The sequence below is a fragment of the Polypterus senegalus genome, chromosome 2 (genome assembly GCF_016835505.1).
Source record: "Polypterus senegalus isolate Bchr_013 chromosome 2, ASM1683550v1, whole genome shotgun sequence".
Classification (NCBI taxonomy): Eukaryota; Metazoa; Chordata; class Cladistia; order Polypteriformes; family Polypteridae; genus Polypterus; species Polypterus senegalus.
In genome coordinates this window covers 99,191,223-99,212,983 of record NC_053155.1, presented here as the reverse complement: position 1 = coordinate 99,212,983, position 21,761 = coordinate 99,191,223, and the positions used below count along the sequence as shown (strand labels likewise).

General features: G+C 38.4%; 1 protein-coding gene across 2 annotated transcripts in view; it reads left to right on the top strand.

The window, feature by feature from the left end:
* The window catches only part of LOC120523191 (F-BAR and double SH3 domains protein 2-like), a 233,679-nt gene that overhangs the window by 144,877 nt on the left and 67,041 nt on the right, over positions 1-21,761 (top strand). For both annotated transcript variants that reach the window (XM_039744241.1, XM_039744242.1), the window contains exons 6-8: positions 19,217-19,350; positions 20,042-20,096; positions 21,364-21,492. In XM_039744241.1, the coding sequence (XP_039600175.1) occupies positions 19,217-19,350; positions 20,042-20,096; positions 21,364-21,492 (318 nt within the window). The remainder of the gene's footprint in view (positions 1-19,216; positions 19,351-20,041; positions 20,097-21,363; positions 21,493-21,761) is intronic.

Sequence of the window (21,761 nt, the reverse complement as noted above, 5' to 3'; positions counted from 1 at the left end):
CTGAAAATACATCAAATTTGTGTTCAGTATTGTCTGTCACTATTTTCTTTGCCCAGTCCAACTCCAAAACCGTTAGTCGATGAGTTTACTGAAGTAGCATATCATATTGGGAGTTTTTCTTTTTCATGAGATTTCAACAGACCCAGTTATTTTTAAAAATGAATGTAAATTTTATCTCATTCAGTGCTGGTACTGTCAAGTTATCCTAAGAGAAATGGCATGATTTGTTTATAACAGGATCATTAGAAACTTGAACTTCTCCACTAAGGCCCATTGTCTCCCAAGGGGGCCTCATGTATAAATGATGCATTCGCACAAAAGTGTTGCAAACACCTGTTTCCATGCTCACTAAAAACTAAACTTGGTGTAAAGCCACACACATTTTCACTGCAGCCCCACACCATGCGTACGCACGTTTCTGCTCAGTTTTGCAAATGGGTGGCACCCAGAATCAAAGCAGTGCTACTGTTTCTGTGTTGTTTCCCTTTCTTTTTTTAGATTCACATCGAGGACATGGGCTGTATAAAATACACCAAAATGAATTGCACATTGTTTACAAATTTAAGGAAGATTTCTTTGTACCATACATTGACAATAAAGGAATTCAATCCAATAGAAGAGAGCGCGTATTTACAGATGATGATCCTTGACTTCTAAAGTGATTTAGAATTCTAAGAGGTATCCTCTTGGAGCTTTGTGCTGTTAGAATACTAGGATGTATATTTAATGTCATTTTATGAATAAATGCATCTATACTAATAAAAGGCAAAGCCCTCACTCACGCATCACTAATTCTCAAACTTCCCGTGTAGGTAGAAGGCTGAAATTTGGCAGGCTCATTCCTTACAGCTTATTTACAAAAGTTAAGCAGGTTTCATTTCGAAATTCTACGCGTAATGGTCATAATTGGAACCTATTTTTTCGTCCACATACTGTAATAGACTGCAGCTCGATGGCTGTGGGAGGCGGAGTTGCGTCTTGCGTCATCACACCTCCCACGTAATTGAGTGCCTGCCCATATAAAGTAAATATTCGCGGGTGAAGGACTGTGCTTAGCATATTCATAAGTAAAAATATCTGAATCACTAACTGATGTTAATTAGATTTTGTCCATGAATACTTATTTAATAATTCCAAATAGTCTGTCCGCTTCCTTTCATAGCTTTTCCGATGGTTGTGCTGCTTCCAGGCATGTATTTTCGTATTAAAGCATTTAACCAATCACATTTCAGCCATCATTTGTTGCCAGGCAGAGAGGCCTTCACAATCCGTTGTGCAGGTACTCTAACACAGAATAAATGTTGATTAACCTGTTGCTTCAACCAATCAGATTTTGAGTTGGTGTCAGTACGGCCCTCTAGCAGGTGTACGGCGACGTCACCGTATTCAGACCCAATGATTGGATAGAAACTGCAGATTCGACTTTCAGCATTAGCTTCGATGGCGATAGAAAGGGACTTTTTGATGGAACTGAGGCGCATGGATAATCCATACGACAGAGTGATTGAACTGTTTTTGAGGAAAGAGAGGAGGATGGATTTTGTTTACAAATAATCCGAATTTTTGGTGAGTAAAATGTTGCGATTTTCCTAGATAATATAGCAAGTTTATGAGTTATTATTGATGTTTTTTATGTGTGTCGCGGCTGTGGCTGCAGTAGAAAGGAACTTGTTTACCCCTGGTTCATCTGTTCAATAAAGGCATTTATTGTGGCTACAGGAGTTATCTATCTGTGATGCAGTGGCTCTTTATACTGTATTTCTGCATATTAAGATGGTTTTATAACCATAAATTAGTTTTTGAGGGGCGGGTTGATTCAGACGGAGCAGTACTGAAGGCCTAGGTGTGAGATGCACGGTCCGCCAATGGACCAGATGATACGTAGATTTAATGAACATTATAACCCGAAAATAAACAAAACTGTAGAGAGGCCCATGATTAAATGAACAGTAAAAAAGTAAGAGCGAAGCGACGGTGACTTATTGAGACAGGCAGCCGAGACCACAATAGCACGGGGCCCGATGTAGTGTGCGTTAAGTCGATCTAAAATGCGCGCTCAGATTCTAAAAAATATATCTTTTCAAGTTCTATTTGGATATAAGTAGGTTCAATTTAGTCGACAGAAATATCTTTGGTAGGAATGTAAGTTGAATTTAGTCTTTACATTTCTATGGTGAAGAAAAATTTATGCAATGATGACTAAATTCAACTTACATTCCTACCAAAGATATTTCTGTCAACTAAATAAAAAATACTTATATTTAAAATTTAAGTAGAACTTGAACAGATATGATAGTTCGTAATGTCCACGCAACACTACGTGCACGTAAGAGCAGAAGTCATCCGTTTTAACAAGCAGCGTATTGCACTGATATGAAATAGCCTGCCCATTTAATTATTTAGGAATGGATAGATAGATTAAGATTTTACAAATTTTGCTTTTCATTTTTATTCCTCCATGAATTCTGGCACGCCCAGCAACAGCTGCTCGCACCCCAAAGGGTGTATCTATACTAATAAAAGGCAAAGCCCTCACTCACTCACTCACTCACTCATCACTAATTCTCCAACTTCCCGTGTAGGTAGAAGGCTGAAATTTGGCAGGTTCATTCCTTACAGCTTCCTTACAAAAGTTGGGCAGGTTTTATATCGAAATTCTACGCGTAATGGTCATAACTGGAAGCTGTTTTTCTCCATTTACTGTAATGGAGATGATCTTGAACGCCGTGGGGGCGGAGTTTCGTGTGACATCATCTCGCCTTCCACGTAATCACGCAGTACATAGAAAACCAGGAAGACATGCATTATATAATTGAGAAGGCAGCGAAACAATAAGAAGCGAGCGAGTGACATATACAACCATATTCATGCTTTCTGCTACTTCGGAAACAAAGCACGATGTAAACCTACACTTTAAATTAAGTTCATAGACAGGCTTCCGCTGGCGTTTGTAATTTAGTGCCTGCCCATATAAGGCCGTCCGTCAGCGGCAATCCAATAGCAAACTCCCACTAAATATTCACGGGCGAAGGACTGTGCTTATGGAGAGGAAGATGAGATGGTCAGGGGGGTGTTTGACACAAACTCAGCGAAACTGCGAGAGAAAGGACTAAGGTAACATTAAATACAGCCATGGACATCGCACGAGATGGCACCAGCACAGGTGGGAACCTTCGATGCATGTACACCGAGCGGCTCACGTGAACTGACGCAGTGCACAGATAAAAAGCAACAGTTCCAAAGAGCGCTGAACAAAAACCGAATTACACAATTGAAAAGGCAGCAAAAAATATGAAGAGTCTGATACAAGCATATTCATAAATCCAGCTACTGCGGAAACAAAGCACACGGTGGAAAAAGTTAATGTCCCGCTAAAGGAAGACAGTGTAAAAAAAACCCGTGCATGCAGTGTGTCAGGTCTCAGATAAAGAAGAAGATGAGCTGTTTATTGATGCAGTAAGAAACGAATCGATGAAAGAAACCTGTCATCTTTACAACGATTGACAAACACGGAATGTAACTTGAACACAACACATCCTACAAATACGAACCTGATTGAAAGAAATAATGATAATCAAATCCTTGATGACAGCAACACTCAGTAACACTCACAAAACAAATACTGTATATTGACAGTCATGTTACGTTATTTTTAAAATGTTCCCTTTTCTTTTCTAGCTTTTTAACACACTACTTCTCCGCTGCGATACGCGGGTATATATATATGTATATATATATAACCCGATCTACATACTCGAATAATGGATACTTTATTCGCCATCAATGATTGTTTTGGTAAAGCCATACTCAGTGTATTCATTAGATGAACGGTAAAAAAGTAAGAGCGAGGGGAGGATGACTTATTGAGGCATGCAGGCTGTAGTTCGCGTCAACTCTATCTGAATTGCGCGATCACATTTGAAAAATATATCTTTTTAAGTTCTATTTACTCCATATGTGTCAAACTCAAGGGCGGGCCACATCCGCCCGGCGTAATTATATCCGCCCGCGAGATCATTTTATATACTGTATTATTGTTATTAATGGCCCGGGTATATGAAGCGCTGGTAACACAATAAACTACAGATCCCATAATGCAATGCAACGCTTCAGCTGCCTTGCCGAACACTTACCACGTTAATTTGAACGTTCACATAGAAAATGTAATTTCAATGTACCTGTACTTCTTAAAACGTTAATGTTTTACTGTTTAATAACTTATAGACTATAATTTATTATTTTTCCCTTGCACTCAGTGACCAAACCTATATACACACATATAGACACATACAAACATACACACAAGTATATGTATGTGTATATATATATATATATATATATATATATATATACACACACACATACACACATATATATAATTTGTGTGTGTGTGTGTATGTATGTGTGTGTATATATGATGTAGATAGGTATGTATGTGTATATATATATATATATGTATGTATATGTATGTATGTATGTGTGTGTGTGTGTGTGTGTGTGTGTGTGTGTGTGTGTGTGTATATATATATATGACAGCAGCAATCCAAGCTGTGAGAAAACAGTAAAAAGGAGGCGTGTCAGGCGTTGTGGTACATTTTCTGATGCAGCTGCCGAAAACAACTTCGGCGCTGCCGCCACATACACAAAACAATTACTTTGACAATCATGTTACATTATTTTTAAAATGTTTCCTTTTCTTTTTCATAACTTCTTTAACACATGACATTGCTGCGAAGCGCGGGTATTTTGCTATATATATATATATCACAGCGACACTCATAACAGTGACAAAACAATTACATTGACAATCATGTTACGTTATTTTCAAAATGTTTCCTTTTCTTTCTCTTTTCTTCTTTAACACACTACTTCTCCGCTGCCAAGCACGGGTATTCTGCTAGTATACTAATAAAAGGCAAAGCCCTCACTCACTCACTGACTCATCACTAATTCTCCAACTTCCCGTGTAGGTAGAAGGCTGAAATTTGGCAGGCTCATTCCTTAAAGCTTACTTACAAAAGTTGGGCAAGTTTCATTTCGAAATTCTACGCGTAATGGTCATAACTGGAACCTATTTTTTCATCCATATACTATAATAGACTTCTGCTCGATGCCCGTGGGAGGCGTAACTCCGTAATTTAGTGCCTGCCCATATAAGGCTGTCCGTCAGCGGCAATCCAATAGAAACACTGCCGCTAAATATTCACGGGTGAAGGACTGTCCTTATGCAGAGGAAGATGAGATGGTCAGGGTGGTGTTTGGCACAAACTCGGCGAAACTGCGAGAGAAACGTTTAAGTGCGGGTCTTAGCTAACATTAAATACAGCCGTGGACATCGCACGAGATGGCACCAGCACAGCTGGGAACCTTCGATGCATGTACACCGAGTGGCTCACATGAAATGACGCAGTGCACAGACAAAAAGCAACAGTTCCAAAGAGTGCTGAACAAAAACCGAATTACACAATTGAGAAGGCAGCAAAAAAATATGAAGCGTGTGATACATACAAACATATTCATAAGTGCAGCTACTGCGGAAACAAAGCACACGGTGGAAAAGTCAATGTCCGCTAAAGGAAGACAATGTAAAAAAAACCTGTGCATGCAGTGTGTCACGTCTCAGATAAAGAGGAAGACGAGCTGTTTATTAATGCAGTAAGAAATGAATCGATGAATGAAACCTGTTATCTTTACAACGATTGACAAACACGGAATGTAACTTGAACACAACCCATCCTACAAATACAAACCTGATTGAAAGAAATAATGATAATCAAATCCTTGATGACAGCAACACTTATAACACTCACAAAACAATTACTGTATATTGAGAATCATGTTACGTTATTTTAAAAATGTTCCCTTTTCTTTTTCATAACTTCTTTAACACACCACTTCTCCGCTGCGAAGCCTCACCATGTGAGGCGGCGTTGGGTCCCCCATCCCAACACCTCCCACGTTGTTGGCTGCCTGCCTATATAAGGCCGTCCGTCACTCCAGTCTCTACATTCCTTTCCTTGCTTCACCACGGGATTCACGTCTCCCTGCTGATAACTACAGCCTTTTTATTTAATCCACGGCTTCTCCGCTGTTTTATTGTTCATTTATTATGATTTTAGTTATTGTGTAGGTATTTTAGACTTACTTTACATTGTTCAGGTACCCATTTCCTTTATCATTCCAACCATACCCCCATTAACATGTCTATCGAGGTGATCACCATCGATCAAAGAACTGTCACTTACTGAGTGGTTTCCATTTCCGGAGATGGCACCTACCTTTTCCATTCTCTTTGTTACATATTGCACGGCCATATCAGGCTCACTCTTGATATCCGGAGGAACATTGTGTCTTATGTATTGAATTACTGGGACAGGTTCAATGTGTGGACTGATGACGGTACAGGAGATATTTATTCTACACAGGAGCACTAGAAGAGTGAAATGCTAAAGCCTTTCACCTATGCATCTGCATGTGAGTTGATGGCTGCCGGTGAATTGTTCGGTTGTCGCTTTCAAGTGTACCTTAATGGCCAAATATTTTACACCTTTGGACAACTGCCAATGGCTCTTAAACATCTTAGATTCACAGGTGACGATTTGAGTAGTGGACACTTTGATGTTTATGAATGTTTAAACTCTCAAAAGCTGGATGTGAAGTTATCGATGAAACCGGTTGTATACTTACAACACTTGACAGATGCCGAATATCTCTTCAACACAAGTCCTACAAATACTGTCATAATTGAAACAAACCATGAAACTCAAACCGATTATGACAGCAGCAATCCAAGCTGTGAGATTTGAAACAAGATTACTGTTCACATGGCCAACTGTACGTTGCATGCTCAAGAGTAAACTCAGCACACAGCTTAGTCAAATTACAACCGGAGGGCCGAACTGACAACGTGGCATTTAAAGAGATCCTTAACAAATAATTATTGGTATATTTTTCCTCAGTTTAAAAGGTTTAATTTTCTTCTTAATAAAAATTTTAAGGCAGTAATTCGCCGCTTCAAAGCGTGGGTATTTTGCTAGTATATATATTTTTATATATGAATCCTGTGGCGAAGCAAGGAAGGGAATGTAGAGACTGGAGTGACGGACCTTATATAGGCAGGCAGCCAACAATGTGGGAGGTGTTGGGATGGGAGACCCAACGCCGCCTCACACGGTGACCGAGCTGCAGGCTATGGACGTATATATGTACGTAAGTAGGATTCAGTTAGCGTTGGGAACCCGCGTACCAAATTTCTTGAAGATGGGCCCATAAGTAACAAAGGCCGTTGAAAAGTTCAATATGGCGGCCAACAGTGGCATAATACCACTGAAATAAGTACGTACATCGGTTTTGGTTAGCGCAGGGAATCCACCTATCAAATTTCGTTAAGATGGGGCCATAAATAAGAAAGTTCAACATGGCAAACGTTGTCAACCGTTATCAACCGTGTAGAATTTCGAAATGAAACCTGCTTAACTTTTGTAAGTAAGCTGTAAGGAATTAGCCTGCCAAATTTCAGCCTTCTACCTACATGAGAAGTTGGAGAATAAGTGACGTTGGAAAGTTCAATATGGCAGCCGACAGTTACGTCATACCATCGAAATAAGTACGTACATCAGTTTCGGTTAGCGCAGGAAAAAGTGAAGATGGGGCCATAAATAAGAAAGTTCAACATGGCGGATGTTATATATATATATATATATATATATATATATATATATATATATATATATATATATATATATATATATATATATATATATATATATGTATGTATGTATATGAGACAGTTACATTGACAATCATGTTACGTTATTTTCAAAATGTTTCCTTTTCTTTTCCATTAATTCTTTAACACACTACTTTGCTGCGAAGCGCAGGTATTTTGCTAGTTAAAGTATATATATTACATTTTATAGATAAATTAATTTCATTTAAATAGTGTATACTGTTATTAAATAAGCATGTGTTTCGTAGCAGTAGCAATGAGCTGGCGCCATGTCCAAGGATTGTTCCTTTTCATGCTGTATACTTTCTGGGACTGGCACGACCCTGGATGGATAGATGAATGGAATAATTAAGCATGTATAATAAAAAATTTTCAATGTTCCTTAAATATTTTGTAGAATTGGCATTCTGAGCTTATATCTGATTTTACATTTATTACAGACGCTTATTATGTGGTGATGGCTTACGTGGAGAAGGAAGGCAGGACAGGATTTAGTGGTTGGTACGCTTGACAGACAGTACTACTGCAATAAATTATTCCATCCAGAGTTGTGCACGTCACAGCAGGCATCTTGCTGGAGGCAGAAACAATCCCTTGGTGTGGTGCCTGCTCATCACTACCACTGTACCACCATGCCCCCACATGTTAAATACATGCTTTAATGCATTTCTTCATGAAAATGATATCAAGTATACATCTTAGTATTCTAAAATGGTCAGAGAAATGTAAGATCATGAGTGTAATCTTTTATGTGTGGCAATCACTGCCTGCATGCTCCTGTCGGCTTAAGAGAAAGCCCATTTAAGAAGCATGTAGCAATTAACGACCAAGTCAGGGAAACTCATAGAATATGAAGCATTTAACTTGCTGCTTTAGTTATGTTGGGTTGAGAAACTTCAGTAAATTACACATCGATTTTAAGATAAAGTTTATGACGTTCTACTTTAATGACAGATAAAGTATGACATTAAAGTGCAAATTTTGAGATTAAACTCAACATTTTGATTTTAATCTAGACATAGACTTTTTTTTTTTTCTTCTTCACCATGTCCCTTTTTTTTTCTTCTTTTCTGTTGCCCAAATGCACTTCCATATGACACTCAGACAGTGGCCATTTCACATTGACTTTGACATCTGAGCACTTCTTTTTTGAAATTGTTCTTTTTGATACATGCTTTTATCATTGTCTTTAAAACAAAACACTGAATGGAAGGGGCTATTTATATTACAGTTTTTCTTGATTGCTAAGACACATTCCTGGAAAGCTGCTCTCCTTTTCCCTAAACTGTGAACACAAAACCCAATTTTCAAGCTACATTCACAAAACCTCTGGCTCTTCTTGCAAAACCAAACTTTCACCCCAAAACAGTTCAATCTGTGCTCAAAACTGAATTATCCTGTCAAATCATGCCTCAAGTCAATCTAAATTAAATACTCTACTGAGTAGTCACTAAACACTACATAGAAAAAAGGAAAACACAATGCTCAGGACATGAAGCGGTAGAAATAAATGTTTATTTAGGTTAAATGCATGTTGCAAAACAAAATACCTGGGCATTTTAAACACTTTTACATAGAAAAAAGAATTTGCAAAAAAACAGAAATTCTGTGCATTTACATGTAGCACTTGTACATAAAAATAAAGCACAAAAATATACAAATGAAGTACAAAGAAAAGAAGTGCATTACTCCACAGCATCATTTCTCCGTACTGGGTCAGGCCACAGGACTTCATCTACATCACAGGCCACATTTTCTCTGGCCAGGCAACGGGGGAAAAAACCCTGGCATGCCGTATCCAGGCTTGACATGCCTCCACACCCATGTCACCACAGGCCAGTTCCATGGCTTGCAGGAGATTTACCCTGGTATAAGGTTGGCATTCATATACCTTCCACCGCTATAAGGAGAAGAATTCTTCAATGGGGTTCAGGAAAGGGGAGTACGGTGGAAGGCAAAGATTGATAAAACCTTGGTTCATATTGAACCACTCTCTAACCTGGAGGCCTCTGTGAAAACTCACATTGTCCCAAACAACGACATAGATGGGCTGTTCATCCTGCTGCCCTAACAGAGCATCTCGCATGTGATTGAGGAAAATGAGGAGCTGGTGAGTGTTGTAGGGCCCTAGGTTGGCCTGATGGTGGACAACACCATGATTGCTGATGGCAGCACACAGTGTGACATTGCCACCATACTGCCCAGGGACACCAACAATGGCCGTTGGCCAATCACACTACGGCCTCTCCTTCTCCTTTTGGTGAGATTAAACCCAGCTTCATCCATGTAGATGTATTCATGGAGTTTTTCCATTGCATCCAGTTCAAAAACTCTCTGTAGGAATAGAGGTATATTTTTGTAAGTGATGTAGGCCAACTACAGTAAATCACTACTTACAGTAACCAACATTTATGTGTCTGGATATATACCAACCTGTACATACTGGAATCTTTGCTCTTTGACTCTATCAGAGTTGCGTTCAAAGGGCACTCTGTACAGCTGTTTCATGCGCAGTCTGTTGCGCTTGAGGACACGGTCAACAGTAGAGAGGCTGACACTGTCAATACCCTCAAAATGCACATGGTCCTCAATGATCCTCAGCTGAATTTCACGCAGTTTAATGGTGTTGTTCTCACGGACCATGTCGACAATTAGGGTCTCTTGGTGTGGGAGAACATAGATGTCCTACCACCCCATGTGGCAGTCTTTCAATTCTACAAAAGAGAACATGCACTTACAAAATACATACATGGAATAGGCCTACAAAAATTCATACTAACCCTCCATTACAATACTACAGTACACTGGCACAGTGATGTACTGAAACATGTTTACTGTGGTACAGTATATAGTACAGTCATTGTACATATGTAATTGTTGTCAACATTTACATACTATAATGTCAAAAAGTTAACTACCTGTTCTCTTCTCTAAATCTTCGGATTATGGTGGACACAGTGAATCTACTGATGATTGGTTGTACCCTTAGTCCAGCCTCCTTCATTGTCATACCATGGACAAGAACATGGTCAATCACAGTAGCTCTGATTTCATCAGATATTACTGTTCTTTGTCCTCGCTGACCACCTTGACCTGCTCGACCTCCTCTCACACGAACTTCTCTTCTTAGATTTCTATCCATTGTAGTGCCTCACAAACCAGTGCTCTTGCTTATATGTACCCTCACATCATTAGCCACAAGTGTGATAAATTTTGAGTTGTTGTGTTCAACCGGTGACAACTGAGCTTTAATTGTGTTTGACTTTTGCCACCTGTGCTCACCATTATGCAACACAGGTGCATCACAATGACAATGTGTTGACAAGATGTGTCTAAACAGGTGAAAAGTGCTTATGGTTTTGCCAGAAGTGTGACTGGTTCAATAAGTGGGTTCAGGCAACTGAGAATTTGGTTCAGACAATAGAGTTTAGTGTTTTAGCAATCGAGAAAAACTGTAATTTGCATATTCAAATATGCAAAACTCTGGGAGGAGTCCGGGTGGGGCTGTAGGCTTGTGAATGTGCATTAATATTCATGTTTGGGATTTATAAAGGGAAAGTGTATTGAACTTTGCTTATGCACAGTTTTATGCATCTGAATTTTTTGTGTGTATGCAATTTCTGTCTTTGTCTGTATGCCATGTTTTAATGTGAAATCTATACACAGCGTTATAGATGAGGACCCTGGAGAGAGCAATCCACTCTTTTCCTAGAAGGAACCATGACCAAATCCTTGTTACTGCCACATCACACTCAACAGTAAATCACTTGAGTATTTGCCAAAGATGACAGATAAGTCAAAGATGATAATATCATCTACATAAATAAACAGTGCTACGTGTAGCTCCCCACACCTGGAAACACTCACATCTTTGACTTTGGCTTGTCTATGAAGGCTGATGGGTGTGATCTCTCTGTAGTTGGAACAGACCCAGTGGTCACTTTTCTTAAATATGTGGACCACCATACCAGTCTGCTAGTCCAAGGGTACTTTACCTACCTTCCATATAATTTTGAATCGGTGCATTAGCCACAGTATAATAACAATGTCCTGTGCTTTCAAAATCCATCCATCCATCCATTTTCCAACCCGCTGAATCCGAATACAGGGTCACGGGGGTCTGATGGAGCCAATCCCAGCCAACACAGGGCACAAGGCAGGAACCAATCCTGGGCAGGGTGCCAACCCACCACAGGACACACACAAACACACCAAGCACACACTAAGGCCAATTTAGAATCGCCAATCCACCTAACCTGCATGTCTTTGGATTGTGGGAGGAAACCGGAGCGCCCGGAGGAAACCCACGCAGACATGGGGAGAACATGCAAACTCCACGCAGGGAGGACCCGGGAAGCAAACCCGGGTCTTCTAACTGCGAGGCAGCAGCGCTACCACTGCGCCACCGTGCCGCCCGCTTTCAAAATCTCCAGTCATATCTCATTTACCCCAGCAGTCGTACCACCATCGAGACTACAGACCATCATAGTGACTTTGGCAACAATGATGGGATTCCAACCAACCAAATAACGTCACCCCCCCAAATGATGCCTCCTGATAGGAAGGCATGTTCACCAGGTTGAGAAGTTCCTCAAAGAGTACCTTCCATTACTTCACAATTTCCCCAGAAGAGGTCAGCATCTCACCGTCCCTGCTTAACACAGTCTGGGCAAGGTCACACCTTCCCCTTCTAAGGTATTCAACAGTGTGCTAGAACAGTTTTAAGGATATACAATAGTCTTTCCCCCTAGCCTCTCCAAATTCATCCAAATGCTTGAGCTTTTGCTTTTACAACCACTTTTGTAGCAATCCTCCCAGCCTATCAGTACTTCTAAACCAAGTCAAAGAGTTAGACTCCACAGAGAGCATTTCCCTGAAGGCCGCTTTCTTCAGTTTGACAGCTTCCTTCACTTCTGGTGTCTATCATTGGTTCGTAAGGTTTCCATCATTACAAGCCCCAACGGCTTCAAGACCACAGCTTTTAGTAGACTCTTTCACAAATGGTTCTTGACCAGTTTCCATTTGGAGTTAATGTCCCCGACCCCATTCTGTACATGGGTGAAATTATCATGGAGATAGGAGTTGAAATCTGCAGGAACATAAATTTCAACCAGACTTTCCAGGGACACTCTACCTGCTTACCTTCCCCATTCAATTCTGCCTATGCCCCTCGCTTCAAATCCAACTCCCTATCTGCTGACAGCTCTGGCCCTCTCTTCACCAGTGTGCCCAAAACATTTGGACTTGGGCCAAACAACACAACAAAGTTGGTAATTTACCTTAAGTCTGTACTGCTTTGGTAACAGGTACATGTATGAGCTTCCTTGTGTTCAAACATTGTGTTTGTTATGGGTAATCCATGACAAGCACAGAAACTCACTGTTCTGGTTCAGATACAGCAGGCTATTCCTCCCAAATCTAATGCCTCTCCAAATACCTTCTTCATTCCAACATTAGCATTGAAGTCAACCAGTAAGAGTACTGTGTCAGTGAGCAGCACTCTTTCAAGTATCTCACCCACCTTCTTTTAAGAAGATTGAATACTCCAGACAGCTTTTTGGTGCATATCCACAAACAACAATCCAGTTGTCCTCTCTTAGCCACAACCCTCTCATCGAAGAGAAAACTTCAATTGCACAGCCCTCAGCCAGGGGTTTGTGAGAGTCCCCACATTCACTAGAAGCCTTTCATGCAACAGAGCTTCAAAATAGAAGAGACACCACCCTTAATCAAGAAGTTTGGTTCCTGAAATTATGCTGTGTGTGGAGGTAATACTATCTATCTGGTACCATTCCCTGCACTAGCTCATGCTCCTTTTCCATAAGAGTGGTAATGTTCCATGTCCCCATTGCCAAGGTCTAGTCTGTCTAGGTCTTTCCTGCTGGTGCCTGACTCTAAACTGGTATTGTACCCGACCTTCACCATTAACAATATTCCTCAAATCCTGCTTTGAAAAGTTGTGGTTTATAAATCAAGTACAATAATTATTTTCGTGAAAATATTGAAAATTTGTCAGTAGTGCATGTTGTAAATAATAAAAGGACAAAATAATATATTGTAATTTTGGCAGCTAAAACTGAAAATGTGTGCCCAGTTAAAAATCAAAATATACATAAACAGTAAACCCTGTGTTATATTGGAGCATTAAAAAATTTAAGCTTAAATTTCAGTAAGGTTATTTGAGTTTGTCTGTATTGAGGTATATCCTTATATACAGTGGTGTGAAAAACTATTTGCCCCCTTCCTGATTTCTTATTCTTTTGCATGTTTGTCGCACAAAATGTTTCTGATCATCAAACACATTTAACCATTAGTCAAATATAACACAAGTAAACACAAAATACAGTTTTTAAATGATGGTTTTTATTATTTAGGGAGAAAAAAAATCCAAACCTACATGGCCCTGTGTGAAAAAGTAATTGCCCCCTGAACCTAATAACTGGTTGGGCCACCCTTAGTAGCAATAACTGCAATCAAGTGTTTGCGATAACTTGCAATGAGTCTTTTACAGCGCTCTGGAGGAATTTTGGCCCACTCATCTTTGCAGACGTGTTGTAATTCAGCTTTATTTGAGGGTTTTCTAGCATGAACCGCCTTTTTAAGGTCATGCCATAGCATCTCAATTGGATTCAGGTCAGGACTTTGACTAGGCCACTCCAAAGTCTTCATTTTGTTTTTCTTCAGCCATTCAGAGGTGGATTTGCTGGTGTGTTTTGGGTCATTGTCCTGTTGCAGCACCCAAGATCGCTTCAGCTTGAGTTGACGAACAGATGGCCGGACATTCTCCTTCAGGATTTTTTGGTAGACAGTAGAATTCATGGTTCCATCTATCACAGCAAGCCTTCCAGGTCCTGAAGTAGCAAAACAACCCCAGACCATCACACTACCACCACCATATTTTACTGTTGGTATGATGTTCTTTTTCTGAAATGCTGTGTTCCTTTTACGCCAGATGTAACGGGACATTTGCCTTCCAAAAAGTTTAACTTTTGTCTCATCAGTCCACAAGGTATTTTCCCAAAAGTCTTGGCAATCATTAAGATGTTTCTTAGCAAAATTGAGACGCGCCCTAATGTTCTTTTTCCTTAACAGTGTTTTGCGTCTTGGAAATCTGCCATGCAGGCCGTTTTTGCCCAGTCTCTTTCTTATGGTGGAGTTGTGAACACTGACCTTAATTGAGGCAAGTGAGGCCTGCAGTTCTTTAGACGTTGTCCTGGGGTCTTTTGTGACCTCTCGGATGAGTCGTCTCTGCGCTCTTGGGGTAATTTTGGTCGGCCGGCCACTCCTGGGAAGGTTCACCACTGTTCCATGCTTTTGGCATTTGTGGATAATGGCTCTCACTGTGGTTCGCTGGAGTCCCAAAGCTTTAGAAATGGCTTTATAACCTTTACCAGACTGATAGATCTCAATTACTTCTGTTCTCATTTGTTCCTGAATTTCTTTGGATCTTGGCATGATGTCTAGCTTTTGAGGTGCTTTTGGTCTACTTCTCTGTGTCAGGCAGCTCCTATTTAAGTGATTTCTTGGTTGAAACAGGTGTGGCAGTAATCAGGCCTGGGGGTGGCTACGGAAATTGAACTCAGATGTGATACACCACAGTTAGGTTATTTTTGAACAAGGGGGCAATTACTTTTTCACACAGGGCCATGTAGGTTTGGATTTTTTTTCTCCCTAAATAATAAAAACCATCATTTAAAAACTGAATTTTGTGTTTACTTGTGTTATATTTGACTAATGGTTAAATGTGTTTGATGATCAGAAACATTTTGTGTGACAAACATGCAAAAGAATAAGAAATCAGGAAGGGGACAAATAGTTTTTCACACCACTGTAGGTGGAATCCCATTATAAGGAAACTCATGGGACCATAAAAATATTTTGTTTTAACAGAAATTTCATTATAACGAATCTGATGAAAATACATATTCTTTTTTAACTGGGGTTGCTGACGATTCACAATTTCTAGCGGCAACGACATGAGGACAGCTCTTTAGCTGCTATACTGCATCTGGTAAACCGTAAACGAAGGGCAAAGTAATTGGTTGTCCTCTGCAGGACAGAGCAGAATGGGTGTTATATGCTCGCTGCTGCTGTTTCGAGTAAGGACTTTTGCAGCTGAGTTTTGCATAAGCTGGAGCTGTGATATAAGATTAGAAGGGGCACCTGCCAGAAGCGAGTTACAATAATCTCACACTCTCCTGATCTCTCATCTCCAGACTACATCTGCCACTGCGGTGATTCTGAGCTGCTGGTGTTCTTCTAATCTGAAGATGGGAGCTAAAGCAGGATGCATGGCCATGTCGCGGCTCATCTTTTGTGCTTAAGTGTTCCTATTTTGAATGAAGTCTTGACACTGTACCTGCCTTCTCTGTACAGTAATAAAGTACCTGTGTTTTCCATGAAAAGCTGGACACACCTTCCAGTCTGTTGTGTAACTTAGTGACTCAAGCTTGACAATAGCTGTGTAAAAAAAAAAAAAAAATGTATTTGAAAATGAGTTGTTAGATGAATCCCTTTTTTTTATAGAAATACAGGTATGAAAATGCAGAATGAACAGACATTAAATGTAACTTGTTTTTTCATAGTGAACTGACGCTGTTTCTCACTTTTTTTGTTCATCACAAGGAAAATTTTGATAAGCGTTATGCTTACTCATGTGAGCTCCGACACATAATTTGGTTATGTGTATTATGTCGCACTCACACTCTCGCCAAAACTGCCCAAGACCAGAAATTTTGCAACAAGCTGTTACAGAATGAAAATGAGACGTTAGATTTAACTTTTTTTTAAATAGAAATAGAAGTATACAAAATGGAAATGAATGTGCGATTCCAAATGCTTTCGCCACATTTTTCTTCCATTTCTTTCATTCCAGAATCAGCTTTTTCCAGGATTATTAATTTTTCTTTCAGCGTAAACTGATGTTATTTCTCACTTATTTTGTTCATTTGAAAGAAAACTTTAATAACAACCAATTGTTAGTGTTTAAGTGATCAGTATCACAAATAATAAATATACCTCTAGGAAATCTAGATTGATTTGCTAAGGTGGCAGAATCACTTTATCCCTGCTTTAAGAACTTCAAAGAAATTTTAAACTACAAATATAGTTGTTATTGCATTATAATGCTTATAATACAGACATAGTATGCAACTTCAAGCAGCTACTTAATACTTTGTTTTTAATATATTTTCAAAAACTATAACAATACAGTAGGATTCTACTAACCAAACAAATAATAACATAGATATAACCATTTACTTCGTATTAAATGCAGTGAAAGCAAATTGAAAAAGAAAAAACAAATCAACATGAGACTTACTCCCACCCAAAAATACCTTTTTATTTATAAGATCTCCAGTGCTGAGGTTATTCTTTTTAGTGATTGAAATTGATTTTATACAGTAACAACAATTTTAAGACCTGTACTACAAGGTGCAATTAGCAGATAAGAAAAACCATCACAACTCTGTAAACTATAAAATGAGACATGGAGTGGATGAAAGAGCATACTGTAAAGTAGGCATGTCAAACTCACTACCATTGGTGGGCTGCTTCAACTGCCATGCGTGCGTCAGCGGGCTGCACTGTAACAAATACTATTATACTATTATACAAAGTTACTGTAGTTTTCTTTCCAATACTGAAAACTTTAAAAAATATAACACTTAAAGTTTAAAGAAAAGCAGTTTATTTTCATACACTCTCCGTTCAACAGCGTACAATTAGAGTTTTAGCCTCTTAGCTAGGTCCTTATATTATTATATTATATTCATTGCTTATATAGGAGTCTTACAGTGTGAGATCTATATTTCTTTTGTCCATACACTTGGCATCTCTTGTTAGTAACCAGTTCGTCAATATCAGGCTTGAAATTTTGTGCAGCTGCAACTTTTATGATGGATGAAAGGTGCTCGACAGTAAGTCTTGAGCGATGTGGGGTTTTGGTAGCTTTCATTAACGAAAACAATTGCTCACAAAGGTAAGTGCTTCCGAACATAGACAGTACTCTCAATGCCAACTTAAGGATCTGCACATACAAGAGTGGCAGGTAAACATACAAGCCTGGCACACCAACTTCGTTGTATTTTGCCAGAACGTGTTAATACTACATATAGCTTACTGCTCTGACTCTAGCGACATTATTAAATACAGCGTACTAATTAACAAGAAACACAATGTTTTTCGGCCACTTTGCTGTCAGCTATGTCGTTATTTTCTCTTTCTGTTTTATATTCAGTATATATTGGCGTGGCCACCCTGTGCAAGTGCACAGGTTACACATGCCTAAGGCCGTCCCTGCTGCAGCCTAGCACTTCAGTTGAGACATTGCGGCTCATTAACTTTGGTCAAGGCTCGTGGCTGTACTAGCAGATGATGTTTCTGGTAACCATAATGCCATGGGAAAATGCACTTTTGTCAGAAGAGTAAGAAAAGTCAATAAGTAACGGCGAAGATGCAGAATGATTTAATCACAAACGATAATAATCATTTTGTACAAGTGCAGTGCTAACTAGGATCTGTCATGCAGGCCGCACAGATTTCTGTTGCGGGCCGCATGCGGCCCAGGGGCCGCGTGTTTGATATGCCTGCTGTAGAGTGTCACCTTCAAATGTTTATTTCTGTCATTTTGGTAATCATTCAGTTCCTATTAGCATTTAAATGCATGTCGCAATCTGTTTTAGAGTATGTTTTAGATAGCAGGCAACAAATTTAAATGCGCACATACTTCTCAAAAATTATTATTACTTTATGCAGAGATTCTGTATTTTTGTATATACATTTTAGCACAGTCACACTTTTATCATTATGCTCTGGTTTAGCATTGAAGTATCAGTAAATTACACAGCACCCAACACGCGTCTTTAGCATAAACATCAGCCTTGAAGTTCAAATACCTTTAACAAATGAGTCACCTAATATGGGAAGACAGTCAAAAATGAAACTGTAGCAGCTTCTAAGCACTAAAATCCACATTTTGATTTTTTGTGACATGTAAAATAGTCATCAAGGAGAACTGTTAACCAAATAAAAATGATTGTAATGGGTTATAAATCTGAAATGTGTATATTAGTCAGACACCTCTATTTGAATGTACTTTGAAAATTAGCTTTCTAACTTGGCAGTTTTACAGAGTGATTTATCAGCATCTTGTCTGAAAGTAATTTTTTTTATTTTGAGTTTCATTGTTCCAACAATTTTTTGTCTCTTGCTAATTCTGTGACATGTAACACATACGGTAACTTTAGACCATAATCTGGCTTGCCTGTACATGGTTAATGAGATAGCTAGCCTAAAGTAGCTTGACCAGGATTTGTTTGCTAATATCTGATTTATTTTAGCTGCATGATGGATCAAATTAACTGAACAGGTGCAATGAAAGAAACTTCTGTCTCCGTCTACTCAACAAGATGTAATTTATGCTTAACTAAAGTCACTATTATTCATGGTTTTATTTATTGCTGCATTGTTTTGTATTTTATACAGTGCATAGATAAGTTGACACGAATTCAAGCTGAGTTGCAGGACACAGTAAAGGACTTGGCAAAATCCAAAAAGAAATACTTTGAAATGGAACAGATGGCTCATGCAGTGAGAGAGAAAGCAGATATTGAGTCCAAGTAAGTATCATTGCTAGATTAAAAATATCGTGAAGGTCATTATTTACTGCCACCTACGTACTGTAACATCTGACTATTGGAAAGTTAATTTGTATCATTTGGGCCTGTGCATGTTTTATTAGTAAATGAAACAAGCACCATTTCTTTATAATCCAGTTAAGATTATTTAGTTCAAGTTTATCTGAAAATTCTGTTTTCCTTAGGATTTGGCAGCTTAAAGTATCATTTATGAAATTTACTTAATTTTGTCTGCCAAAAATATATTTGTGTTCTTTCTTTAATACCATTTATTATTCTTTTGAAGTTGTCTGTAGCATCATTACTATGTGATAACTTATTTTTTGGTAAATTAAACTTATTTAACCCCTTGTGCTGTGAAGAGCATATCATGTATAATATACAGTGGTTCAGTATGACAACAAAACATTTTCTTCTGTTTAAGTGTCTGTTGATAAATATACTTTTAGTCATGAATTTAATAAAAAGTTTAACTACATTTTTCTGTTTGTAAACATGTGTTTAACTAATATGGATTATTTCAGATGGGCTTATAAAGCGATATGTTAAGACAACCAGAATAACCAGAATACATTTTTTACAAATGTTACTGTACTCTGTGCACATGATAATACTACTTCTAGTTCCTTATAGAAGAATGTAATATAAGTGTTATATTATATTTTCCCTATAGATCCAAGCTTAGCTTATTTCAATCAAGAATAAGTTTACAGAAAGCCAGTGTAAAGGTAAGGATTGATATTACTTTCCCATTTGTATTTCCTGTTTTGAACATCATAATATCCAAGTCTGATGCTGTATGATGTTTTGAATAAAACATTATTTAATAAAACTGTTTTAAATTAATCTTAGCCAAATAATATTTAAAATCTTTTTAAAGGTATTCATTTTTTGGGCATTTTAAAATGTATTTGAATTTTTCAGTGTATATATAGAGAACCCAGTAATAAAGTTAAAACAGTATCTTGTCCACATTCTGATATCCGAGAGAGTCAGTCAGTCATTATCCAACCCGCTATATCCTAACACAGGGTCATGGAGGTCTGCTTGAGCCAATCCCAGCTAGCACAGGGAGCAAGGCAGGAACAAACCCCGGGCAGGGCACCAGCCCACCACAGGGCACACACTAGGGGCAATTTAGGGTCACCAATGCGCTTAACCTGCATGTCTTTGGACTGTGGGAGGAAACCGGAGCACCTGGAGGAAACCCATACAGACACGGGGAGAACATACAAACTCCACGCAGGGAGGACCCGGGAAACAAACCCAGGTCTCCTTACTGCGAGGCAGCAACGTTACCACTGTGAGAGTAAAAAGTGAAAAATTAAAAAAAAAAACTGCACACATCATCAGAGCAATTTGAAATAATATGTAAGTGACAAAAATGTGATGATGCCCATTTTAAATGATTTTCTTGATACATATCTAATAAATGTAAAGGAGTTTATATTTTCTGATTCTTCAGAAAATTATAGCACAGTAGATGCATATACTCAAAGTATATTATTTTAATTACAAAAATAAATACTTGTAACAAGTATTGTTTAAAAAATGGTTAAAAGACTGACCTAACTAGTGCCTGTGTGATCTTTCTTCTTACATGTCTCCCAGATTTTTTTTTGTTTTTTCTTCATTCATACACTATTAAGCAGATATTTACCAATTTAAACAGCAAGACTAATCTGCTTTGCTTTGGATTAAGATGGCTCAGGTTCCTAAGGAAAGAAAATGGAAAGTAGTGCCTCTAATGTGACAGCTGACATTTTCTTTGAAATCCTTATGACAAAGTATTTTAAATTAAAATTTAATTCCAGAATGCTAATATATTACAGCTAAGCAGAGTTTATGTTGTTTTAGTTGCTTTTCTTAAAATATGGTTACAGTTTTGGCATGTGCTAGTACCATACATTTTTTTTTTTTTTTGGAGTTATGTCATAAGTAAACTTAAAGTATCTAGTAAGTCAAACATAATTAAATCCTGCCTTTCCTTTTTAGTTAAAAGCCAAAAGGAGTGATTGCAACTCAAAGGCTATACATGCAAGGAATGATTACCTTTTAACACTCGCAGCAGCAAATGCACATCAAGATCGTTATTACCAGACAGATTTGATGAGCATTATGAAGGTACTGCAAAGGCTTTTCTGTCCTAAGGAGAAATATTAGATATGCATTTTGCAATTAAGAATCCTACTTATGTCTCTCTTTATTAGATATACTGTAATGTAATTAAGTGGTAATTGTGTGTTTTAAATTTGCACTCCTTACTCTGACTGCTGTTTTTCAGGTACAATATTTAAACAAATTCTACAAAAAGATGTACTAAAGTTGTGTTTATTTTTATATCAAAGAAAGAAAGAGGAAGAAAATTGAGAATACATTTTGTAATACTGTGA